Source organism: Schistocerca nitens, chromosome 1 (assembly GCF_023898315.1).
Source record: "Schistocerca nitens isolate TAMUIC-IGC-003100 chromosome 1, iqSchNite1.1, whole genome shotgun sequence".
Taxonomy (NCBI): domain Eukaryota; kingdom Metazoa; phylum Arthropoda; class Insecta; order Orthoptera; family Acrididae; genus Schistocerca; species Schistocerca nitens.
In genome coordinates, this window is record NC_064614.1 from 202,091,513 (window position 1) to 202,114,661 (window position 23,149).

Below are 23,149 nucleotides of genomic sequence, written 5' to 3' on the forward strand. Positions count from 1 at the left end.
GTTTAAATGCAGCCAAAACCTTTCACACAAACAGAAGCTAAACGATGTCAAAGTTAGCGTAAGGAGGGCTATGAGTGAAGCGTTCAGTGAATTCGAAAGTAAAATTCTATGTACCGACTTGACAGAAAATCCTAGGAAGTTCTGGTCTTACGTTAAATCAGTAAGTGGCTCGAAACAGCATATCCAGACACTCCGGGATGATGATGGCATTGAAACAGAGTATGACACGCGTAAAGCTGAAATACTAAACACCTTTTTCCAAAGCTGTTTCACAGAGGAAGACCGCACTGCAGTTCCTTCTCTAAACCCTCGCACAAACGAAAAAATGGCTGACATCGAAATAAGTGTCCAAGGAATAGAAAAGCAACTGGAATCACTCAACAGAGGGAAGTCCACTGGACCTGACAGGATACCAATTCGATTCTACACAGAGTACGCGAAAGAACTTGCCCCCCTTCTAACAGCCGTGTACCGGCAAGTCTCTAGGGGAATGGAAGGTTCCAAATGATTGGAAAAGAGCACAGGTAGTCCCAGTCTTCAAGAAGGGTCGTCGAGCAGATGCGCAAAACTATAGGCCTATAGCTCTGACATCGATATGTTGTAGAATTTTAGAACATGTTTTTTGCTCACGTATCATGTCGTTTCTGGAAACGCAGAATGTGCTCTGTAGGAATCAACATGGATTCCGGAAACAGCGATCGTGTGAGACCCAACTCGCTTTATTTGTTCATGAGACCCAGAAAATATTAAATACATGCTCCCAGGTAGATACTATTTTCCTTGACTTACGGAAGGCGTTCCATACAGTTCCGCACTGTCGCCTGATAAACAAAGTAAGAGCCTACGGAATATCAGACCAGCTGTGTGGCTGGATTGAAGAGTTTTTAGCAAACAGAACACAGCCTGTTGTTCTCAATGGAGAGACGTCTACAGACGTTAAAGTAACCTCTGGCGTCCCACAGGGGAGTGTTATGGGACCATTGCTTTTCACAATATATATAAAGGACCTAGTAGATAGTGTCAGATATTCCATGCGGCTTTTCGCGGATGATGCTGTAGTATACAGAGAAGTTGCAGCATTAGAAAGTTGTAGCGAAATGCAGGAAGATCTGCAGCGGATAGGCACTTGGTGCAGGGAGTGGAAACTGACCCTTAACATAGACAAATGCATTCAAATGGTTCTGAGCACTATGGGACTTAACATCTATGGTCATCAGTCCCCCAGAACTTCGAACTACTTAAACATAACTAACCTAAGGACATCACACAACACCCAGCCATCACGAGGTAGAGAAAATCCCTGACCCCGCGGGGAATCGAACCCAGGAACCCGGGCGTGGGAAGCGAGAACGCTACCGCACGACCACGAGCTGCGGGCAGACAAATGTATTGCGAATACGTAGAAAGAAGGATCCTTTATTGTATAATTATATGATAGCGGCACAAACACTGGTAGCAGTTACTTCTGTAAAATATCTCGGAGTATGCGTGCGGGACGATTTGAAGTGGAATGATCATATAAAATGAATTGTTGGTAGGGCGGGTACCAGGTTGAGATTCAATAGGAGAGTTCTTAGAAAATGTACTCCATCAACATAGGAGGTGGCTTACAAAACACTCGTTCGACCTATACTTGAGTATTGCTCATCAGTGTGGGATCCGTGCCAGATCGGATTGGCGGAGGAGATAGAGAGGATCCAAAGAAGAGCGGCGCGTTTCGTCACAGGGTTATTTGGTAATATCGAAGATATTTAGCGTTACGAAGATAGCGTTACGAAGATGTTTAGCAAACTCATGTGGCAGACTCTGCAAGAGAAGCGCTGTGCATCGCGGTGTAGCTTGCTGTCCAGGTTTCGAGAGGGTGCGTTTCTGGATGAGGTATTGAATATATTGCTTCCCCCTACTTATACCTCCCGAGGAGATCACGAATGTAAAATTAGAGAGATTCGAACGCGCACGGAGGCTTTCCGGCAGTCGTTCTTCACGCGTACCATACGGGACTGGAACAGAAAAGGGAGGTAATGACAGTGGCACGTAAAGTGCCCTCCGCCACACACCGTTGGGTGGCTTGCGGAGTATAAATGTAGATGTAGATGTAGATGTTGCAGCACACGCCGCAGTAATACGATGTTGCATATCCTCTACTGTCGTTGGGGTTCTTGATACACTCTGTCTCTCACAGAAAGAAGTCTAATAGCGTCAAGTCAGGGGACCATCGCACAGTACTTCCCCACCCCATCCACCTATTTGGAAATGTCGCACCAAGAACTTCTCTGGCAACTTTTGCATTGTGTGCGGGACATCCATCATGCTGGAACCACATTGATAGACGAGTTTCCAATCCTAGATCCTCCATGAGGAGCGCTAGTGTGTGTTGAAGAAATGATGCATATTGCTGTCTATCCAACGTTCTACGGTAAAAATACGGACCTACAGTACACTTAGCAATGATACCGCACCAAACATTGACACTCCACTGTCATTGATAAACAATTGGTGAATCCAGTGGGGATTTTGCACAGACCAGTAGGGCATGTACACAGATTCACATTACCATGGTTTGTAAATGAAGCCTCGTCTATAAACCACGTATTGCTCAGGAATGCTGGATTACCTTGAACTGCTGAAGTGCAAAACGACGGAATGCAATGCGGGATTCAAAGTCATTCCCGTATATTTCTTGGTGCAGTGAGATATGGAACGGATGAAACCAATGCCGATGCTAGAGTCTGCACACACTACTGTGGCTTATTCCTACACCTCGTGCAATTTCTAGTTCACCCATCTGAGGATTGTGCGCTACAGCAACCAGAACAGCAATTTCGTTTCCAGTGCCAGTCGCTGGCGCTGTACGTCGACGTTTTGTGGGAGCCCAGCTTCCTGTTTCCGTGAGTGTCTTGCAGATGTTGCCAGTGGTTCGACGCGACGGGCACTCTGGTGTCACAGCTGCAGTTACACTTCTGTGACATGCACCACAAATTAAAATAATACTTAGTTTTTCTTCATTACTGAAGGCCGCCGGCATATCGACTAGATGACAGCAGATGTAACAAGCCACAAGAAAACAGTTTTTAACGTGGCAACATATGTGAATTACGTTGAAGGTAGAGCGTGCCGTGGTGATATTGGTATGTTTACGCAGGATACAGGCGCCAGTGCAAGGCAACACCTGCTCTGAGCACAGTACTACATGCGATGCATTACGTCAGAAACTGTGATGCCATTGCTATCCTTTACAAGCCACATATTTCAGAACTTACAAGGTTTAGAAACGTGAAACCAAGTGTATTACCACTAATTGTACCTCTAGTTGTCATTTCGCAACAATAAACATTATGCGCAGGACATCCATCATTCTAAGACCGCATTATTTAACACGTTATAAGAGGTGGACCGGTTCAAGTAAGGTACAGTTCAAGAAGGGGCTAAACTATCCCCCTTTAGGAGTGCTATCAATGAAATATGGGCGAATGTGTTGTCATACAATACCACACCATACATTAACACTCCACTGACGTAGTGCGTCAATCACATCACGATTACCGGCAGCGTGAGGTGCATGCTTGAGTCTCAGGACATGCGCTAGCTGTGCGCTTCATTTACTTCAAGCGTCAACTTCGCTTCGCAATTTCTCGGGATGTAATTGACCTATTGCGATGCAACCAACGCTATTATGTTTGTGATTTTTCATGCTATTGATTGCATACGAAATACAGGTGTCCATTTAAAAATACACAAGTTTGTTTTGAAAATAGTATTTGTTTACATTGTAAAATTTCGCATAGTATTTGGTTTCCTAAGCCCCTTGCCGTACGTCCATGCTGCTGAAAACCGTTTTTGAAGATCTATATTTGTTCCAGAGATATTTCAGGTGGCAGAGTTAGGTGAGACACCCTGTATATATTACGGGGTGTATCATAATTAATGGCGTAAATTCATACAATTGAAAATATACCATACTGGAAGCAAAAAAGTCTCAGTAAACAGCGTCGAAAATGCATACCTTAAGAGCTACGAGCAATTTTTCATCTTCGATACTGTGAAGCAAATCTCTTTTACTGAAAGCTCTTTGCTTTCCTCATTTTGGGGAATGGTAATGTGGACCAAAACAAGAAAAAAATGTCCAGTAAACATGTGCTCTAAAATGCATACCTTAAGAGCCCCGAGCACATGCTCATCTTCGCTACTTGGAAACACAGCTCGTCTAATGAACAATTGGTCATAACTTTTAAGGTACGCATTTTAGAGCAAATGTTTACTGGACACTTTTTCTTGTTTTGGTCCATGATAATACATCCCAAAATGTGGAAAGCAAAGAGCTTTCAGTAGAAGAGATTTGCTTCACAGTATCTAAGATGAAAAATTGCTCGTAGCACTTAAGGTGTGCATTTTCGACCCTATGTTTACTGAGACTTTTTTGCTCCTAGTATCGCCGGCCGTTGGGACCGAGTGGTTCTAGGCGCTCCAGTCCGGAACTGCACTGCTGAAACGGTCACCGGTTCGAATCCTACCTCGGGCATGGATGTGTGTGATGTCCTTAGATTTAAGTAGTTCTAAGTCTAGGCGACTTATGACCTTAGATGTTACGTCCCATAGTGCTCAGAGTCATTTGAACCATTTTGAGCTTCTAATATCGTGTACTTTCAACTGTATGCGCTTGCGACATTAATTATGATACACCCTGTATATACACACACACTGATGGAAAAATTATACACCATTTTATGACGTACCAGGTATTGACCCATGCTGAAACATCCATAATAATATGTGGTGTAGCCACCAAGGGCGGCAATGCAGGCGCTAACCCGGGGATCCACTCGATCGCACAGATGGTGAATTCTGTCCTGGGATGCATTATGCCACACCTGCTTGACCTGTGCATGTAGTTTCATAAGAGTTGTTGGTTGCCAAGTCACACGAGTCACTTCTCGTTCAATCGTATCCCACACGTGCTTGGCTGGAGACAAGTCCAGAGATCACGCTGTCCGGTAAAGTTGCTGCATGTCTTGTAGAGCATATATATGTATGTATACATACACACACACACACACACACACACACACACACATATATATATATATATTTCAAAACAGTCGTATATATTATTCTTTGAAGTGAAAAAATATTATTTATTGTTAGTTAACTTTGCAAATATTTATAAGTAAATCGCAATATTAAAAGAAAAGATGGGAAAAAATAGCTAACAAAGAGAAAAATTATTGTTCATGATAAACGCAAACTTAATATTTTAAATCACTGTTAGTATTTACACTTCACTGCAGATTCACACACTTGATTAAAAAAAGGGAAGGAGTTGGAGTTAATTTGTCCTCTTAACGTCAGGCAGCTAATTATTTACAATCTGTAGTTACATATGCATTGCATGCATTTTTTCTGCGAGAATGGGCACATTTATATAAATCGGGCGAGTGTGTTACTGTATGCCAATCGACCAAATTAATTGTTCGCTATGGAGAAGGGACCTCAAATGATCCCTATTGGTCATCATGATCCTCACACTGCGTTACACACAAATGACCAATTGCTCTAGAAAGAGCTAAAAGTTAATAATTCATAAATTGTTTATAGCAAGAATACTGTGATCCCCTGACTAAGATGACTACACTCATGCAATTTCCATAGAGAGAAAAACAGTATAGGTTGAGAAATTGTTGTTAATAAACAATATATATTGTTAATTATAAACAGATACCAAAACAAAGCTTATTCTTCCACTACAGAGTACAGACAGACCTGGTGGTCCTTTCATTACAGAGCAAAGATCTTGAATGATTCCTATTGGCCAAGGACAGTGGGACACCTCCAGCTATTGGTTGACGTCCCTTCCCCTCCGCTCCCTTCCTCTCCATTCGACTTCCCCAAGGGAGACTTTGAATGTAATTAACACCATTGTTGATGTCCGCTATTTTCTGGCTCATATGCCCACTGCTACACTACTGGACCACAGCCTCATAACAATGTTTACTGGTGAGAGTACTGTTTTCAGAGATTTGTAGGTCAGTGTGACCTTGTCAAACACCTGGACCCCCAAAACGATCATGTTCGACAGTGTTTCTAGATGCATATTGTCTTCCCTCCTCTCTCCATATGTGGGTGTCTCCAGCATTGTCAGACATGGTATTTAATGGAATTTACAGCCTTTAGATCTGTGTTGTTTATGGTGTAACCGACATTTAACCTATTTCTTTCAGTACACACGTGGATGACTTCACAGTTTTCATTATTTAGAGTCAATTGCCAATTTTTCACCATAAGTTATCTTGTCTAAACAATATTGCAATTGGCTTTGATTTTGTGACTGCTTTACTTGACAGTGAATGACAGCATCATCTCTAAACAAGGTGAGATGGCTGCTCAGATTTCTCCTAAATCATTTGTATAGAGTAGGAACAGATCAGGACTTATAACACGTCCTTCAGGAATGCCAAATGTCTCTTCCGTTTTACTGGATGACTTTTCGTCAGTTACTTAGAACTATTACATTTCTGACAACAAATCATGAATCCAGTAGTGCAACAGAGACGATATTCCATACTCACACAGGAGCGGTGTCAAAAGCCTTCTAGAAATCTGGAAACATGAAATCAATTTGACATTACCTGGCGGTAGCTCTCATTACTTAGTGTGAATATAGAGATAGCTGTGTTTCACAAGAGCAATATCTTCTGAATCCGTGCTAGCTGTCTACAGATGTTTTCTTCAAGGTCATTCACAAAGTTCGAAAACAGAAGATTTTCCAAATTCCTACTGCAAATGGATATCAGTGATATGGTTCTGTAAAATTTCAGAAAGCATTCTGTAATAGGAGCACAGCGACCGGTATAAAATTCTTAAAATCAATTAAAAACAGTCTCGATCGCATTTTTAGATTATTTTATTTATTAGCAACCGGTTTCGGCCCTTTCCTCATACCATCTTGGTGGTCTGCCCAGTCTTTAGGTGTGAATCTTTCGTAGAGCGAGCGGTTGTATATGATGGCTAAATAAGGAGATATTGTATCAGTGTACTCAGAAAGCAAACTAACTGCTAGACAGAAGGCTTTGTAGTCAGGGCAGCGACAGCTTGGATACATCATTTTAAAGGTAATGCCACTTCAGTTGTAAATACTTTGTTTATAAGCACGACCGGTTCTTCAAGGTAACTGGTATACAGTCTGGACCGGACAACTTGCCTTCATTAAATGATTTAAGCTACTTCGCTACACTGAGGATATCTACTTCCAAGTTACGGATGCTGGCAGCTGTTTTTGGTTTGAATTCTTGAATATTTACTTAGACTCCTTTGGTGAAAGAATTTAGAAAAGCCATTGTCAGTAACTCAAGTTTTCTGGTACTGTTATCGCACAGGGAAGGTGTTGATTGTCTCATGCCGTTGGTGAGTTTTACATATGACCAGAATCTCTTTGAACTTTTTGCCAGATTTCGTTGTGCAAACAATTACAAGCATCTCACATTACAATCATCACAAGAAATTTCGAGCTTCTGTAAACATAGCCAGTCTTGGAGATACTGTGTTCTTTTAAATTTGGTATGCTCTTTTCATTGCTTCTGCAACAATGCTCTGACCTGTTTTGTGTACCATATGGGATCAGTTCCATGCCTTATTAATTTCTCTAGTACGAATATAAAATCTCTTAACTGCCATCGACACTATTTCTTTGAATTTGAACCATATTTGGTATATGATTACATAGTTACTTTGAAGGAATGGAGGCTGTCTCTTAGGAACATTTCAAGAGAATTTGTATTTGCTTCTATAAACAGGTATATTTATTTTTGATGGATTTGGATAATAAGGTTTTCAGTCTCTCTACAACGGCCTCTATCCATCATGATGCTCCCTATTTGCTCAGGATTATTTGTTACTAAGAGGTCAAATATGTTTGTACAATCATTTACACTTTGAGTGTGGTCCTGAACTAACTGCTCAAAAAAATTTTCAGTGAAAACATTTTGGATGATGAATAGGGTTGGAACTTGTTGATGGCCCAAACAAATGTAAGGCACTCTTTCTTGGCTTAAGAGTAGTTCTTCTTGTACTTGGAGAATACTTTGGAAGCACAGGCTATCACCATCTCAGCACCTTGCTGAATTTGCAAAAAAACTGCACCTGTCCTATCATCAGGGTGAATCTCGACATTCTCCTACTAAACCCTTTATGTATCACCAACGGTACAAGCACATCCCGTGAAAACTTCTCACATCACGAATGTACTGAGGAGCTGGAAAATCTGTGACTGCTCTTATTTCCTCCGGATCAGGACGAAATCCATCGCCATTCATTAGATGTCCAAAGATTTTTATTTTTTGAGCAGTGAAGAGGCACTTTTTTCGGATTCAGGGTGAGACATGCAGTCTGATTACACTTCAACGCGGTTGTTAGGTGCCTTAGATGTTCTTCATGTGTATTAAAAAAAAACGATGGTGTAATCCTGAGAACAAAGAGCCCATTTAATGAGCCAAAGCAGGTTATCCATGACATGTTCAAAGGTGACTGGACCATTGTACAGTCCAAACGGCATAACCTGAAGTTCATAGCAGCCATCAAGAGTCGTCAAGACAGTCTCTTCCCAGTCATTCTTGTCAACTTCGATTTGCTAGTAGTCTGTCTGTATGGCTGTAGCTGAGAAATACTTTGCTCCTTTCAAGCAGTCTAGGGTGTCATCAATGCTTGGCAATGGACAGGCAAGTTCCTCTTTCTTTCTGATATTGTTCAGTCATCAGTAGTCGATGCAGAAATCCCATATGCTGTTCTTCTTCTTCTTCACAAGGACCACAGAAGAGGGCTATAGACTCTATGAAGATTGAATGATATCCTCTTGCAGCATCTCCTCCACTCCCTCCCAGATTATCCGTTAATCAGCCGGCGACACTCTTTATGAGCGCTGTCTGATTTGTGAATGATCCCTAGTGTTCATCATATGTTCTGTTTTTCTCCATTTCGGATTTAAAAGCTCCTGGAAATTGATGCAAAATGGCTATTACTCACTGACATCGTTCCTTGGTCAAGCCAGATCCTATTGGCAGTTCGATAGTTCCTTCTTCCTCTGTGTATTGGAGGATGCTTCTTCATCTGTGACACTAAAGCCTTGCTTACATGGGACATGTTTCCATTGCGAAGCACTCCAGATGTGTCCATCGTGGTTGCTGTACATTCTGAAACTACCAACTACATCTCAGGGAACGTCCTCGTCATTGTGATTTGCGACCTCAGCGCTCACCAGCAGCAGTCCTTGGCTGCATATGGCTCGAAAATCACACAGTTTCTATACGAAAATGGACGCACATAAAATAGCTGCATTAACTCTGTTAGTGGTTGTCGAAGAAGAGTGGAGAAAATCGCGTAGAAAATTCTGGACTCTTTGATGACTTGAGCAGAGAATTTCTGGTTGTCGAACGTTACATAATGCTCTACAAAGATATGAGACAACTGCTAGCAGAAATTATTTATGAACTCAATTGAATCACCATTTCATTTTCGTATTTAAATTGAATGCAGTTAAAGTATAGCATATAATGGCAGTTTGCTAGGGCAGCAAAGGGTGGAAAAAATTAATCTCAGTTCAAACAGCGAAAATACTGAGAATATAAGGAGAAGAATTGATAAAGAGAAAAACTGAAATGTTTTCAAAAGCATATGGAACAGTTACTTAATAAGCCTTACTTGTGTATGAAAATGTGTATGAAACCGGGGACCTAGAAACGACAGACAGGCTTCATGCCGTCGTGGCCCTCAGTGGTTCACAACCCCACAATAGGTCACAGTAGTCCACCCACCTCACTGCCGCCCCACACTAAACCCAGGGTTATAGTGCGCTTTGGCACCCAGGGGACACCTCCCCCCCCCCCCCCCCCCCTGGGAACATCTCATACCAGACAAGTGTAACCCCAAATGTTTGCGTGGTAGAGTAATTATGGCCTACACATACATGGAGACAGTGTTTGCACAGCTGTCGCCGACATAGTGTAACTGAGGTGGAATAAGGGGAACCAGCCTGCATTCGCTGAGGTAGATGGAAAACCGCCTTAAAAATCATCCACAGGCTTGCTGGCACACCAGACCTCGACACTAATCCACCAGGAGGATTTGTGCCAGGGACCAGCACGCCTTCCCACTCAGGAAGCAGCTCGTTAGACCAGGCGGCTAGCCAGGTGGGCTAAGCCTTACTTACTTTGAGGAAAGTGTATGCTGAAAGGATGAGATTTATTCCTCATTCTAAAAATATTTCAATTGAAACAGAAATAAATAACACCATATTATCCATATGACCTAGTTTAACGCTGTGGCATGTCTCTCATCAATATACCACTAGCATAACTTTTAAATTCAAGAAAAAATTATTTTGTGCCAAAAAAGTAGTCACAAAACTTTATTAATCCATCTTCTTGCAATTAAATAAAATAAGTAACTGATACTAAATTTTGTTGCTCAGGTTTATTCAGTTGAGTTCTAGTTTCAAATGTTCAACATATTCTTCTTATTTCATTTATTTTGGGAAATTTCAGGAACTGAAAATAAAATATAAGAAACTGTGGACATTTCTTGTCCTGAATCGGTTTTAAAGGAATTGAGAACAAAGCATGAAAACTGAGGACTGTCCCTTAAAAATAAGGCCATCTGGTCACCTTAGTTTAATGATTAAAAGTATAATAGGAATTTGCCTTGTTGTGCCATTGGTTGTTGGTAGTGGTAGAGGGGAGGATATCAGGGAGACCAATGGTAGTAAAAAAGAGTGGGTATGATTTTTCAATTTTCACCTAGGGCGGAAAAATACCTAGCAACAGTCCTGCATCATATCCATATTCTGCATGTCGTACTGACTACCATCAATCTAAAGCAACATACTTCATATAGATTTCATGATCAGTTAGGGTTCGTAATTTCATTTGAATAGAAGAGGAGACTTTATCACAGTTGTTCACATAATTAAAAAGATATTTGCCGACAAGATACAAACATGAGGCAGTCCTTCGCAAAGTTTCATAATATCAAAAACTTCTAGTGTGTAACTTATATTAATGTTCTGACATAAACTGGCAGTCACTTAATGATTTCTGACCACAGGGGAAACATCCCTGTCATTGTCCTATGCAACAAGAATTGCAATTGATACATTATTTAAAGTAAATGATTTTTATTTTAATTGAATCAACTGTGAGTTCTTGGTGAAACATTGTAAATTAGCTAAACAAACTTTTTTTAGCCTTGTTTCACAATTTATTATTCACCTCTTTTAGAAGAGATCACAACCCCACGATAGAAGCAAAAATTTGAGCCCCAACACATCATAGTTAAAAATATCTTGGCTGATGCATAACTTTAGTCGGGTCATAATGGATGTAATATGTTAAAAAATGGTAACTGATATAATTGTATACTAAGCTACGGATCGATACCTTAAGAAGCTAAAATTATCTTTGCCTTCTCATCATGTTTATCTGTGCATTATCATTTTTGAGAATCAGTAATGTACTTGAAAATGAGTTTATAGCCCAAAACCTAGTTTGTGCAATAACATTAATAATAAATTGTGAAACAAGGCTAAAAAAACAGTGTTTGTTTAGTTAAAGTAAATGAAATTGACTATTGCAGATAATACTTCTATTAAAGTAATAAGAAAGACATAGATTCTTCCAGAAAACTGGTGAAAAAAATTAATACTTTGCTAGTCACAAACCTGATACCTTTCCATTTACAGTTCACAACACTATCAATTATGCTATGGCTTCAACATGACTGTGGTGTATCAGTTGTGTGGTGCACACAAATTAATAGCTGTATTACAAATGTCATTATTTGATATTTAACTATGACTAATTATATCCAAAACGATGCACTTTTAGTAGATCTTCATTCTATCATAACATTTAAACGATATACTTTCTGACACACAAGTTATAACACTAAAAAGATCAAATACAGGAAGCCTTTCTCTACCAATATGTAGTTTCCTGTTATTTCATTATCATAAATCGTACCTAAAACGACGTGTTCTGGAGAGATTCTCAATGTGATAATGCTTTGTAATATCTTATATTCATACCACGTACTCATAACAAAAACACCAAATACAGACTTCAACTCCGTACTATATTGGGGCTCCTAAGTTATGCAGGAGGTGCAAAAGCGATAGTGCATTTCTTTGGCCACGTTCCCCTCCATGAGGCAAAAATCTCACATATTAGATTCTTCATTTCACACTTCGCAGTGTTGTGGAACATATAATTTCACGTTGTAACGTCATCATCTCCTCATCTGGTTACATTTTCACATCTCATGAGCGGACAGCTTAAGCTGACCTTCGTGAACTGGTTCAGCTGTCGCTAAGCACATACCTTTAGGGAGGAGTTGTGGGTACTCGTGACAACTAGCGAACGAAAGTTCTCCTTCATCACCTACAATGCTTATGATCGTCGCTGGCATGTACATTTCTTTTGGGAGCGTTGAGTAGCCTTTTGCAATCGACAAAAGCTTCACAGTTTAGCTGAGCATCTCGACTGACGATTGAAATTCGTCTCATTGATGATGGTGGGCAATAACATCTTCAACGGCAAAAACTGCCGAGAGAAATCTTGTTATGTGTGCTTGTTGGAACAGCTGTGTCAATCTGAAGCTCTAGTCTTCCACAGCCTATGACTGCTTGAGATTTTTGTTAGAAATCCCATCCAGAAATAATATTGTTATTGCACTCTGTTAAAACGATGACTTCGAAGGGCTATGTTCTGTAATTAATAGGTATTCTTGCAATACATGTCCTGTCAGTTGGATGTATTTCGCGTTTGCTATCCGCAACACTGTCGATTTCGTATCACAGAACACAGTCGTCTTTATCTGAAGAAGATAGCCGGCCGCGGTAGTCTCGCGGTTCTAGGCGCTCAGTCCGGAACCGCGTGACTACTACGGTCGCAGGTTCGAATCTTGCCTCGGGCATGGATGTGTTTGATGTCCTTAGGTTAGTTAGGTTAAAGTAGTTCTAAGTTCTAGGGGACTGATGACCACAGATATTAAGTCCCATAGTGCTCAGAGCCATTTGAACCAATTTTTGAAGAAGATAAGCACCCAACATTATAGAAGAGGAGGCCCCTGTTTCAACTAACGCCTAGATAGTCTGGCCATCGATGATGACATCAACGAGGTTACCTGATATCTTGTGATTGTTGTCCATGGAGCATTTGCATCCATAGTGGCCTCACTTACGTAGATGGTCGCCATGCTTAGTTTTCCTGAAGTCGGCAGCTAGGCGAGTGGCTGGTACCAATATCTGTGTATGGTGAGAGGGATTGCCTACAGCATGTTGGGATGTGACTTAGTCCAGGGTACAGGTGATGGGCTTCGTCCTACAGGTCAGCTATGATCGTCTACAGTTGACTGGTATGACTAGAACTGTTGTGATGGTTGATGTCTTGCAGTGTAGCAGTCATCAAAAACTCACCTTCTTTCTCATAAAAGCATGCAAAGTGCCCATGGCGTCCACAGTGGAAACACATGACTGTGTTGTCTTCTGTCCTCAAAATGTCTGTTCTTCTATGAGTACTCGTTGGTTGTACAAGCATGGTCGTGTGCTGGGTTGTTCGATGGCTGGAGCATAAGTCCGAGTTGATTCTTCCTGACGTTTTTGGCTGATGATAGAGATTGGTGCTAAAGATCGATACACCTCTTCTTCAAAATTTTTATTACTTCCTGCAATTGCAGGTCGACATTCGTGGGTACTATCCCCTGTTTACTCAGTCAGACAATTCTGGTTGCCATAAAATGCTGTATCTCTTTCCCCACCATCTGTCGTTCGAGAGATGCGAGATCGTGATGGTCTTCTACAACTTCCGTAGGGACCACATTCGGAAGTCAGTCATATTTCTTTTATCTGATTCTGTGCTGTCGCATTTCTTTCATGTCTTGCACCATTTGATGAACTCCTTGGTTATTGTAACATCCTTTACTAGAAGAGTTTGGTACATTTCTTCTGCAACTCCTTTCACAAGTGTCAGAATTTATTAGCTTCTGTCATATTTGGATTCATGATGTTGCTGTAAGGCCACAAATTCTGTACGGAGGGCTGTGTGGTTCCATCAAGATGCTGGGTCCTGTTTTTCAATTGTTCTTCTGCTAAGTGGACTTGTTGCTGATCGTCGTCAAACGTTTTCTTTAGTACGGCCTGGATTTTTTTTTTCAGAGATTGAGCTTCTTTTTGTTATTCTCAAACCATTGCTGGGGTGTGTCATCCAAATAAAAGTAGACATAATATCATTCTGCCTGCTGTATTTGTCGACTGATGGATCCTTGATGTGCAGCTGACTTACTATTAATTTGGAGTCAATTCGTCTCCTGAATACACAGACTGTGGAAATGATTATTGCTTGTATTATTGTCCTGCCCTTGCAGGCGATGGCTTTTACGTTTCCTGATTTGATCCATGGCGATACAGATATTCTGAAGTGCATGATTTCTCCACGAAATAATGTCACATCGTATCTACCCTCAAGCCTACATCCAAAAGGAGGATCACCCATTGCAATGCTTCACCCTCGAAGCACGTTTTTTACAAACACCAATGTACAGCCAGAATAAAACTGGCCTCCTGTCAATGTAACCAATAGTCCACAAAAATACTGGAAGTGCCATAGGGTCCTTCATCCATCCTCTTCCGACATGCTAGAGATGAAAAGAAAATGAGAGAGATGATAATCTAGAGTGTATCTATCTGCATTATCTGTAAATGTGTTAGTCTCCAAAGTGTCGTGTGAGGGTAATTTTTAGTCTTTTGTGAGGCGAATTTATGGGTTCTTGGCCTAATGATTGGATGAACTGTTAAGGACAGAGAGTAGGTTTCCGATAAAACGAGATGGATTTCTCTTGAAAGGGATGAGAGGTGGATGTTTGCACTAAGTGTCGTCTAATATCAGAAGTTCAGGAGTATCTAGGAACGTTCAGGATAACCCTGAATAAATTATTTTGTAACGCCTACAAATGTTGAATATGTTCCTCAGCACCCATTGTACCATACTTCCTAACCATATAAAACAGCAGTGAGTATGATGAAATGCCAGACATTGCTGAGCAGTTACAATTCATACAATAAGCTGCAATCTTTATTGCCCTCACTGGTAGCGTGTTACACTCACGTCAACTGCTCATCTTTTGTAAGCCTAAGTTAGCTGACTGAGTCATATCAAGTCAGGTACTCGCCACCATAAGTTAAATGGCGTTAGGGAGCTTGAGCATGGTACTGAGCATAATGGTATGGCTCTTTTTCACATTAATTTTCTGCCTAATATTGTAAGTCAGGTTGCAGTAAGGTTTGAATAGCACTGTGATATTGGCGCACAAGTTGATTTCTTCTCCCACCTGCGTGGAGATAACGTTCATGTTGACAGACTAGAGCACAGCTCCCAGAACCTAACACCGCGGCAGCATAGCCATAACCAGTTTTATGCCACTGCAATGACTGCCGCTCCGACGAAGAATTGCCCCTTCATCTGGAACAAAGCAATCAGCTTGAGCAAATATCCTGAACGTCCCACAACAGCTAACTTGCATAACAGGTCATTAAGCTGGACATACTCAAAAGCTTCTTGCAGATCAAGGAAGACACCCCCCAATGCTATTTCCTCGATACTTTTTTGTACAAACATACCATACCAAGTGAGGAGGTTAGTAAACGTTGCAGTGCTGAGTACGAAATCAAGACGGTTCACAGAGAAAGAGATGGTGATCAGCAAGGAATTTCTGAAGTGACTGCAACATAATATGCTTCAGAATTTTACTGAAGAAATCCAGGAGGTATATCGGGTGGTAGTTTCGAGGAAGATCGATGTCTTTCTGAGGTTTAGGCAGGTTGATGATTTTAGCAGTTTTCCACACCGAGGGTAAGAAGGAGAGGGACAGACAGTTCTTGTAATGGTGTGTAAGGTATGTTATGACTGGGGAGGACGACTTTTAGAAGAGGAGCTGAATGTGATTGGGACCAGAGGCCTTACAGTTTCTCTGATGTTGGCTGAAGGAATATGCAGTGTCCTCATCCAATGCAGGAAATGCTTCTTCTGGCCTTTCAGTTCTCAAATGCGTTACAAGTCCAAGCACTATCATCTTCTGACATTCATTCTCGACATCAGCAAAGAATTGAGTTAGGAATTGTAATTCGAGGGAATTGGTCTTAATGTCCACTTTCTCTTCAATGGAATAGGCTAGACCCTTTAGACAGTGGAGTGTCCTTACTGAGCTGGCGGAACTTCTTCCACTGATTAATGAATCCCCAAAACCGGTTAGGGTTGTCAGCCATTCGAGCGGAACTAACTTTCTCATTCCAACAGTGGACTCTCTGCTCCCCCATTGCATTCTTTACTCATGCCTCAAGTAATCTTAGCATTCTCCAGGCAAAATGGTTGCAGAAGCATTGCCTCTACTGCTGGGTTCTGCACTTAGCAGCTATGAGATCATTAACATCAGAGGAGGAGGTCCCTAGCACCAGATTCAGTAGTCAGCCTGGTGCTACAATCTCAAGCACAGATATGGAGGAATTACATAAAATATTCAACAGCTGAGTCAGTCTCTGTTTTGGTATGCATTGATGGAAGTTCCTTCATGCACTGCCCAAACAGACTGTTGTAGTTCTCTCAATTTATGACATAAGTAAGCAGATCTCCCAGTATTGTCTTTAGTTCTGGTAATTTCCTGGATGATTGGATTATGGTCAGATCTAAGCTCGTGGTACACAAAATCAGAAGCCCAGCAATCCAGGTTTCTATCACATAAAGAGCCAGAACATGTAGCCTATCCAGTGGATTTCTAGGAATATGTGTCAATTCAGTAGGTGCCACAATACACACAGTAGCACATCCCTCAACAAATCAGCTCTGTTTCCTACTGCTGGCATTGACAATATGGTTGCTGCATGCACCACATTTTGAATTAAGGTCATTGGCCACTATCACATGCTTGCATACACTCAGGAAAAAGTTGAAGGTGCCTTAGAACTAAAGGACAGGGGGGGGGGGGGGGGACGATTACTGACTCCCAGAATGGAGAATGCAACTCTATAGAAACATCGACTAATCCAGATGTACAGACATTACACAGGATATTTCAAGAATCTTCCAGAAATGATAAATACTCAATAGCAAATAACTGCTGGGGGTTGGGTTTGAACTGGTGACTGGCAACACACTAGCCTGTGATGCTAACCACTATGCCACACTGCATGTACCACAGCTTATGGCATTACATTAAGCTGAATATAATTTTTAACAGAAAATAACGGCAACTTGAAAACCTAGTTTTACTGAGCTTGGTGTTACAAACGCCCCACAATTATTTATTCTTGAAACAATGTGATTCACTAGAAACTATTTCATGAAAACTAGTAAACTAATGCAGAACACGGATGTACACAATTACAGTACCAGTTTATAGTCGAATATCCACCACATGTTTTTTCTTTCAAAACGTCATCATATTAGAAAACTATGATCCACTGTGGGATCACACTATAAATAACACACTAGAAAAAAAATACATCAGAGGCAGTATTTAAGAGAAAACTAAGGACATTGCTAATAAATGACTGTTTTTATTCTGGATAAGAATATCCAAATAGGCAAAAACAGTAATTTTTATTCAGTTGTAGATCACTCTACTCAACTTAGAATGTAAGAATGTTTATAAATCTTCTGATTTGTTTACACACTATGTTATGTTATTTAACCCTTCGCAGCACATGAGTAAATAGTAAGTAAAATATAATAATTTCTTTATAAATCTATCTTCATTGTCACAAAAAACAATAATATGAAATAATAAAAACAAAATTTCAATTTCATAATAAAATATTTTGTGTGCTTTCAATGTGAAACCACTGATCGTTATGACGATTTTCATGGTGAAATTTTTTTGTGAAATTCAGTGAAACAGTTCTTTGTTTTCGTTAAACACAAACCCACATTGCATGTTTTACACATTGATCTTGTGTGATACAGTACTTCAGCAGTACTGTAGTGTGCACATCTTCGAGATTGTCCTCTTTTTGCATATGGGACGCATTGTCATAGAGCTTATCTGTTGCGATGAAATTCTTGAATTGGTTCCGCTGGATCTGACACCTATTGCTCCAACTAGACCAATAATTACAGAGAGTCTAAATAGCTTTAATGATATTTGCGCGTCACTGCAATGTACCTTATAAATGATGAAGGCATTTACAACAGTGACATCAAGGAAGTGCCAGAAAATCCTGTGTCGCCAGTTTTTGCTTTTCTGTCGAACTCCTAGACTGATTTTAACATGTCTGATTTGTCTACAAGCCCCATATAGGCATTGTAATCTTTTATGCTATCTGGTCACGACATTTCTAGATGAGGACCATCTTCACATTTCTGAAATGTTGTGCTCATGTTTTCAGTATTGCATAAATTTGAAAGAAACTGTATTGCGATCTTTCCAAACGATTGCTGCAATACCTTGAGTGCTACATAGATATTGGAATTCTCCCCAAGACATGTTCTTTTCATTTTCAAAGTCTATTGTGAATTCAACTCTCCCTTCCTCACCAGCCCACAAACGTATATTAACTGTTTTTTCAGATCGAGCATGAGGGCGCAGAAGTGAAATAATTATTAAAATACAACTTACGATATTGTCCTGTGAGTTCTGAATTAAGGTGTTTTACAAGTTGGGAACCTAAGCGGTTTTCTGTTTACTGACCAATTTTGCCAGCATAGAGATGAAATTTGGAAACATAGCCAGTTTCATCTGCCAGTAACACATTTGGGTTTCTTTAGCATATACTGCTTGAGCCTTGACCTACCTTTTAAATGAATCATCGATTCATCCACAGTAAGATGTTCTGCTACAACTTTGAGAGTAGTTCTCGCTACAATAATCCAGCAGTCGGTGTACCTTGAACAGTTTATCACAGCCTTTCTCCCCCCCTTTTTTGGCTGCTGATCGTTGTCATTTACATGTATATGCCCTAACAACCACGATAATGTATTCCGAGGCATGAGAATTGAAATATAGGAACCACAGAGAGCTGGGCCTGAGGACCAGGAATCCCCACATAAGGATATTTCTTGATACCCATTAATAAATTAATTGAAACAAACTTCTTCGTTTCGTCAATATTAGTTACTCTGAAAACTGTGAAACCTTCAAACTTTTGAGTTTCATACAAATTGGTTTGAAGTACTAGATGGACTACAAATCATTATCTAATGAACAGTCAAATATGTCAATGGGGTCTGCTTTGTCACAATGGATATTTGAATCATAATTATGTGAAAATTTAATACTGTCTTCAGCAAGTACCTCTTGCTCCCATTCGATATGCTCCATTAGTTCTGCGTTGTCATTGTGCACATCATTGTCACTCTCAACACAAACAATTTCACTCAAATCCCCGTCAAGTTCAACTATGTTCTCTTCAGGTAGAATAAGTTGTGGTGGTTCTTCATCAATTTCGTCTGATTCACAGTTAATATCCAAAGCAGCTAACTCTGGATAACTTGGCATTACAGCAAGTATGTCCATCAACATATCTATGTTGAGGTCACAAGCTCTAAATCGTTGGTTTCCCGTTGCTAGGGGTTTACTATCCATACTGACTCTCTATAAAGAAAAAAAAAGTCTGCATCTAGATTTACCATTTGAAGGTAGTTATGTTCCGGTGGTTTCAGGATGAAACCACCAAGAAACAAGACTACTTATTACAATTAATTAATAAAAACTCTTCCAAAAATCATTAACTAAACATAAGGAAAAGCATTGCCTGAAATTCCAAAGTCTGCTGTAGAGATGTCACAAATTGAGTACATAACTAAGTTATGCTTCTACTCAGCGCAACACTACACTGGAAAGGCGGGCAACGTTCGGCAATCACTTTTCTGTTGCAAGTAGTTGCCACTGACGTTAAGTGTCACCAGCAATCAGTGTGTGGGGCTGACTTCAAGATAAAACCAGTGGGCCGCATATAGAAGCAAAGTAAAAATGTGTGTTCAGGCTGAGACCACTAGACCGGAAGGAGTTAAAACGATCCAATAGCACTTGTGCAGCCTGTTCCGGTACTGTACGCTATCCTAAAAGGTATCCCACACCAAATATGTTACTCAGGCCCGAGTACTTGGTGACAGTTTATTGCAAGTTTCGTACCTGCCTACCGTGCTTTCCTGTTTTTATTCTTCACTATCTGAAATGTTGTGGGCTGCAGCTCGTATGGCACTACAATATTCATCCTGCCAATTGCCAAATTAATAATAAGTTGATTTTTATGCATTGGACAGGGCTGTAGAGTATCTTCTTACTCGGCTCACTTTGGATGCGATTATCGAAACATTTCGAATCGACTGTAGAGTGTACGTGGTGGGAGATTCCGCCAAAAATGAAACAGAACCGTAGGACAAGAGCTTCATGTAATGGGAATTTACATGAAAATCTTGTAGATATTACTAATGAGGCGCATATAGTGGAAAGGTGTGATGACATTATTTCCTGATCTATCTTTGGAATGCATTAATATAATCACTTTCATTCATGTTATGTGAATAATCTTAAATTTCGATTAGAAGTCTTGGCCTTAGTGATACCTGTTACACTGTGTTGTTATTAACTATGCTCGTACGTATGGCTGAATTGAAAATTATTTTAACGTAACAGGTAATTTCATTTTTTGTAGGGCTCGTGTGAAAAGGCGGAAAACCTGTACAGGTAGTGTTTCGCAAAACAGCTCGAGCAGTGTGAATGAAACATGGTCAGCTATTAATTCGATGGGACAGGACATTCTGGAAGAAATGGGAGTCGGTGAACTTGCAGAAGACCCAAATAGTGACTCCACCCAAGCCCCTAAGGTGTGTACGAACTTCACAATCAGTAAACTTGAGTATTATAGACTTGGCCTTAGAACGTTGTATAACATGTTGATTGATCATACTTTCAGCAAAATACAGTTCTTACTGATAGACTAAAGATTATGTGTGGCAATGATGTAATGTTATAAGCGAGTAGTGGATTGCGTGGTTTATTTTGAAAGTTATAAAGTCATTTTTCAGCTGCAGTTCGAAGTTATTTGGTAAATTCCCACTTATTAATTGAGGGCGTTATGGCCGTGTACCAATGATCTCTCAGCGTTTTACGTGTGACAACGAATGTCGTTCGCTTAGAAACATGTAGTGAAGTACTTGTGCGAAAAGTGTCAGCGTTGTTAAACCCTGTAACCTCCTGCTTGTTACCATTGATTTTTATGCATTTTAAAGTAAAATAGTGTATTTTACAGATTCTCCATCACTCTTAAAGTGCATGCATATAGGTCGTAAATCGGTGAGGGCTACTACGTATCACTTCAAATGTGCAGTCGAGCCCACTAACCAACAGGTGGGCTCTTATAAATCAGTACTTAAGTTACCCTAAAATTATGTACATAAGTGATGTGTGTTGAGGACATCTCTTGTAATGTGTGAGCTGCAGGATAGAAATGTCAATGTTTTTCATCACTACTTTTGTGATGTTCAGTGTGACCCACTTAACTGAAATAATAGCTGTACTGTATGGATTAAGTGGGGCTTGTTGATTGCTCTGTCAGTCTATAAATTGAAGGTGGTTTGATGTCTACCACTTTCTGCTCATCATACCGTTCCCACCCTTCACACTGAGCACATATCACTTATTAAATGAGACATGCCAGTTATGTAATGTATAGTCCTACTAGTATGTTGGCTGCCCATTGCATGTCTTATCTTGCAGCACAGTGCCATCCTGATTACAACATTAAAGAGCTTGACTAGACTCAGATATACATTCATGCTACATGTGATGATGAATAGTTCAGTAATCTACGTATCCTGTTAGACTGGGAGGCGAGTATTTGGATCGCCAGGTTTCTTGATTGTATCCTGGTTATAATTTTACTTTTGAACCATTAAAATCAAAAGGTGTATGTGCCGGAGCTGGTAAACTTTCATCATAGACAGCTTATTGCCGAGCTTTGCTAACCAGTTACATTAATGTTGCAGTGTGTCTGCTTGTGACAGCAATGGCTCAGCAATAATAGCCACAGCTAGGCCATAATTCCAAGGAAGTGATTTAGAAATATTGAATCTGCCTACTTTAATATAATCATCATAATGAAATGTGCATGAAGTACAATCTATAACAACATTAATTCCAATTACGTAACATAGAAGCAAAGTAAATGTTTTCTGTGTCCTGTTCTATCATTGTTTGCCTGCATGTACGTCACACCTCACAATACTTCAGACCAAAGCTGACAACCGGTACCACTAGTGTCATGTGAGTCTGACTTAATAATCAGTTTAGTGAATAAGGCATTATGCAATAGTGTGGTGGTAGTGTCCCATCACCTTTTCCTGAAATCTTGGTTTGGCGAAACTGATAATGTAGCCGTAGGTGTAGGTTTCATTGTAAGGTGAGGTTGCTAGAGATTTGGCAAAGCCGACAAATATGAATGTGAGATAGAGGGACATTGTGTAGTGGCTCGTTACATTTTGAAATCAGTGTTTTATTATGTTGACTTGGTATCAATGTATAAACCCTTATTTTATTTTTTAAATAATCATTATAAACTGTTAATCAGGCAAAGATGTTGAAGTGTTACTTAAGCAGGGAAGAGCATTTAAATTAAAGAATAAGAATGTAATTGATGTTATGACTCAGGTTACAAATTTGGGACATCCTATTCCTAATGTGCAATTTAGGTCAAGTGTCCTCAGACTATTGGGAGTATGGATCTGGTTTTATCACACAAAATACATATTAGATTGGCATTCAAATGACATACTGATTTCTAAAAGTATTTATACCGTGTGAAATATTGTAATAGATTGAAAAAGGTGCATGACTCAATGGTACATGACTCATGTTACTTGCTACTTCTTGTTGGAAAAACTTTTCCTGCAAGTAGAGAAATGAAACTGACATGTGCCAAATAAGGTACACTTAACATTTCACTTTTCAAACACTATGAAAATTATAAGAACTTGACATCTTGGATAATGAACTGTAAATTCAATTAAGTCAGAACTGAGAATATCCTCTTGTATTGACATCAAGTGGATTAATTTTCTTTATAATTTCATCACATTTACAGGCTATTTCCAATAGTGACCAGCACACTCCATTGCACTGA

The 23,149-nt window shown here is 40.1% G+C and overlaps 1 protein-coding gene across 1 annotated transcript in view; it reads left to right on the forward strand.

Annotated features, from left to right (window-relative positions):
* Nucleotides 1–20,355: 20,355 nt before the first annotated feature.
* Nucleotides 20,356–23,149, forward strand: part of LOC126245728 (S-phase kinase-associated protein 2) — a 133,528-nt gene continuing 130,734 nt past the window's right edge. Inside the window, exons 1-2 of the mRNA XM_049948339.1 lie at nt 20,356–20,481; nt 20,684–20,855. Of these exons, the coding sequence (XP_049804296.1) occupies nt 20,390–20,481; nt 20,684–20,855 (264 nt within the window). The 5' untranslated portion in view covers nt 20,356–20,389. The remainder of the gene's footprint in view (nt 20,482–20,683; nt 20,856–23,149) is intronic.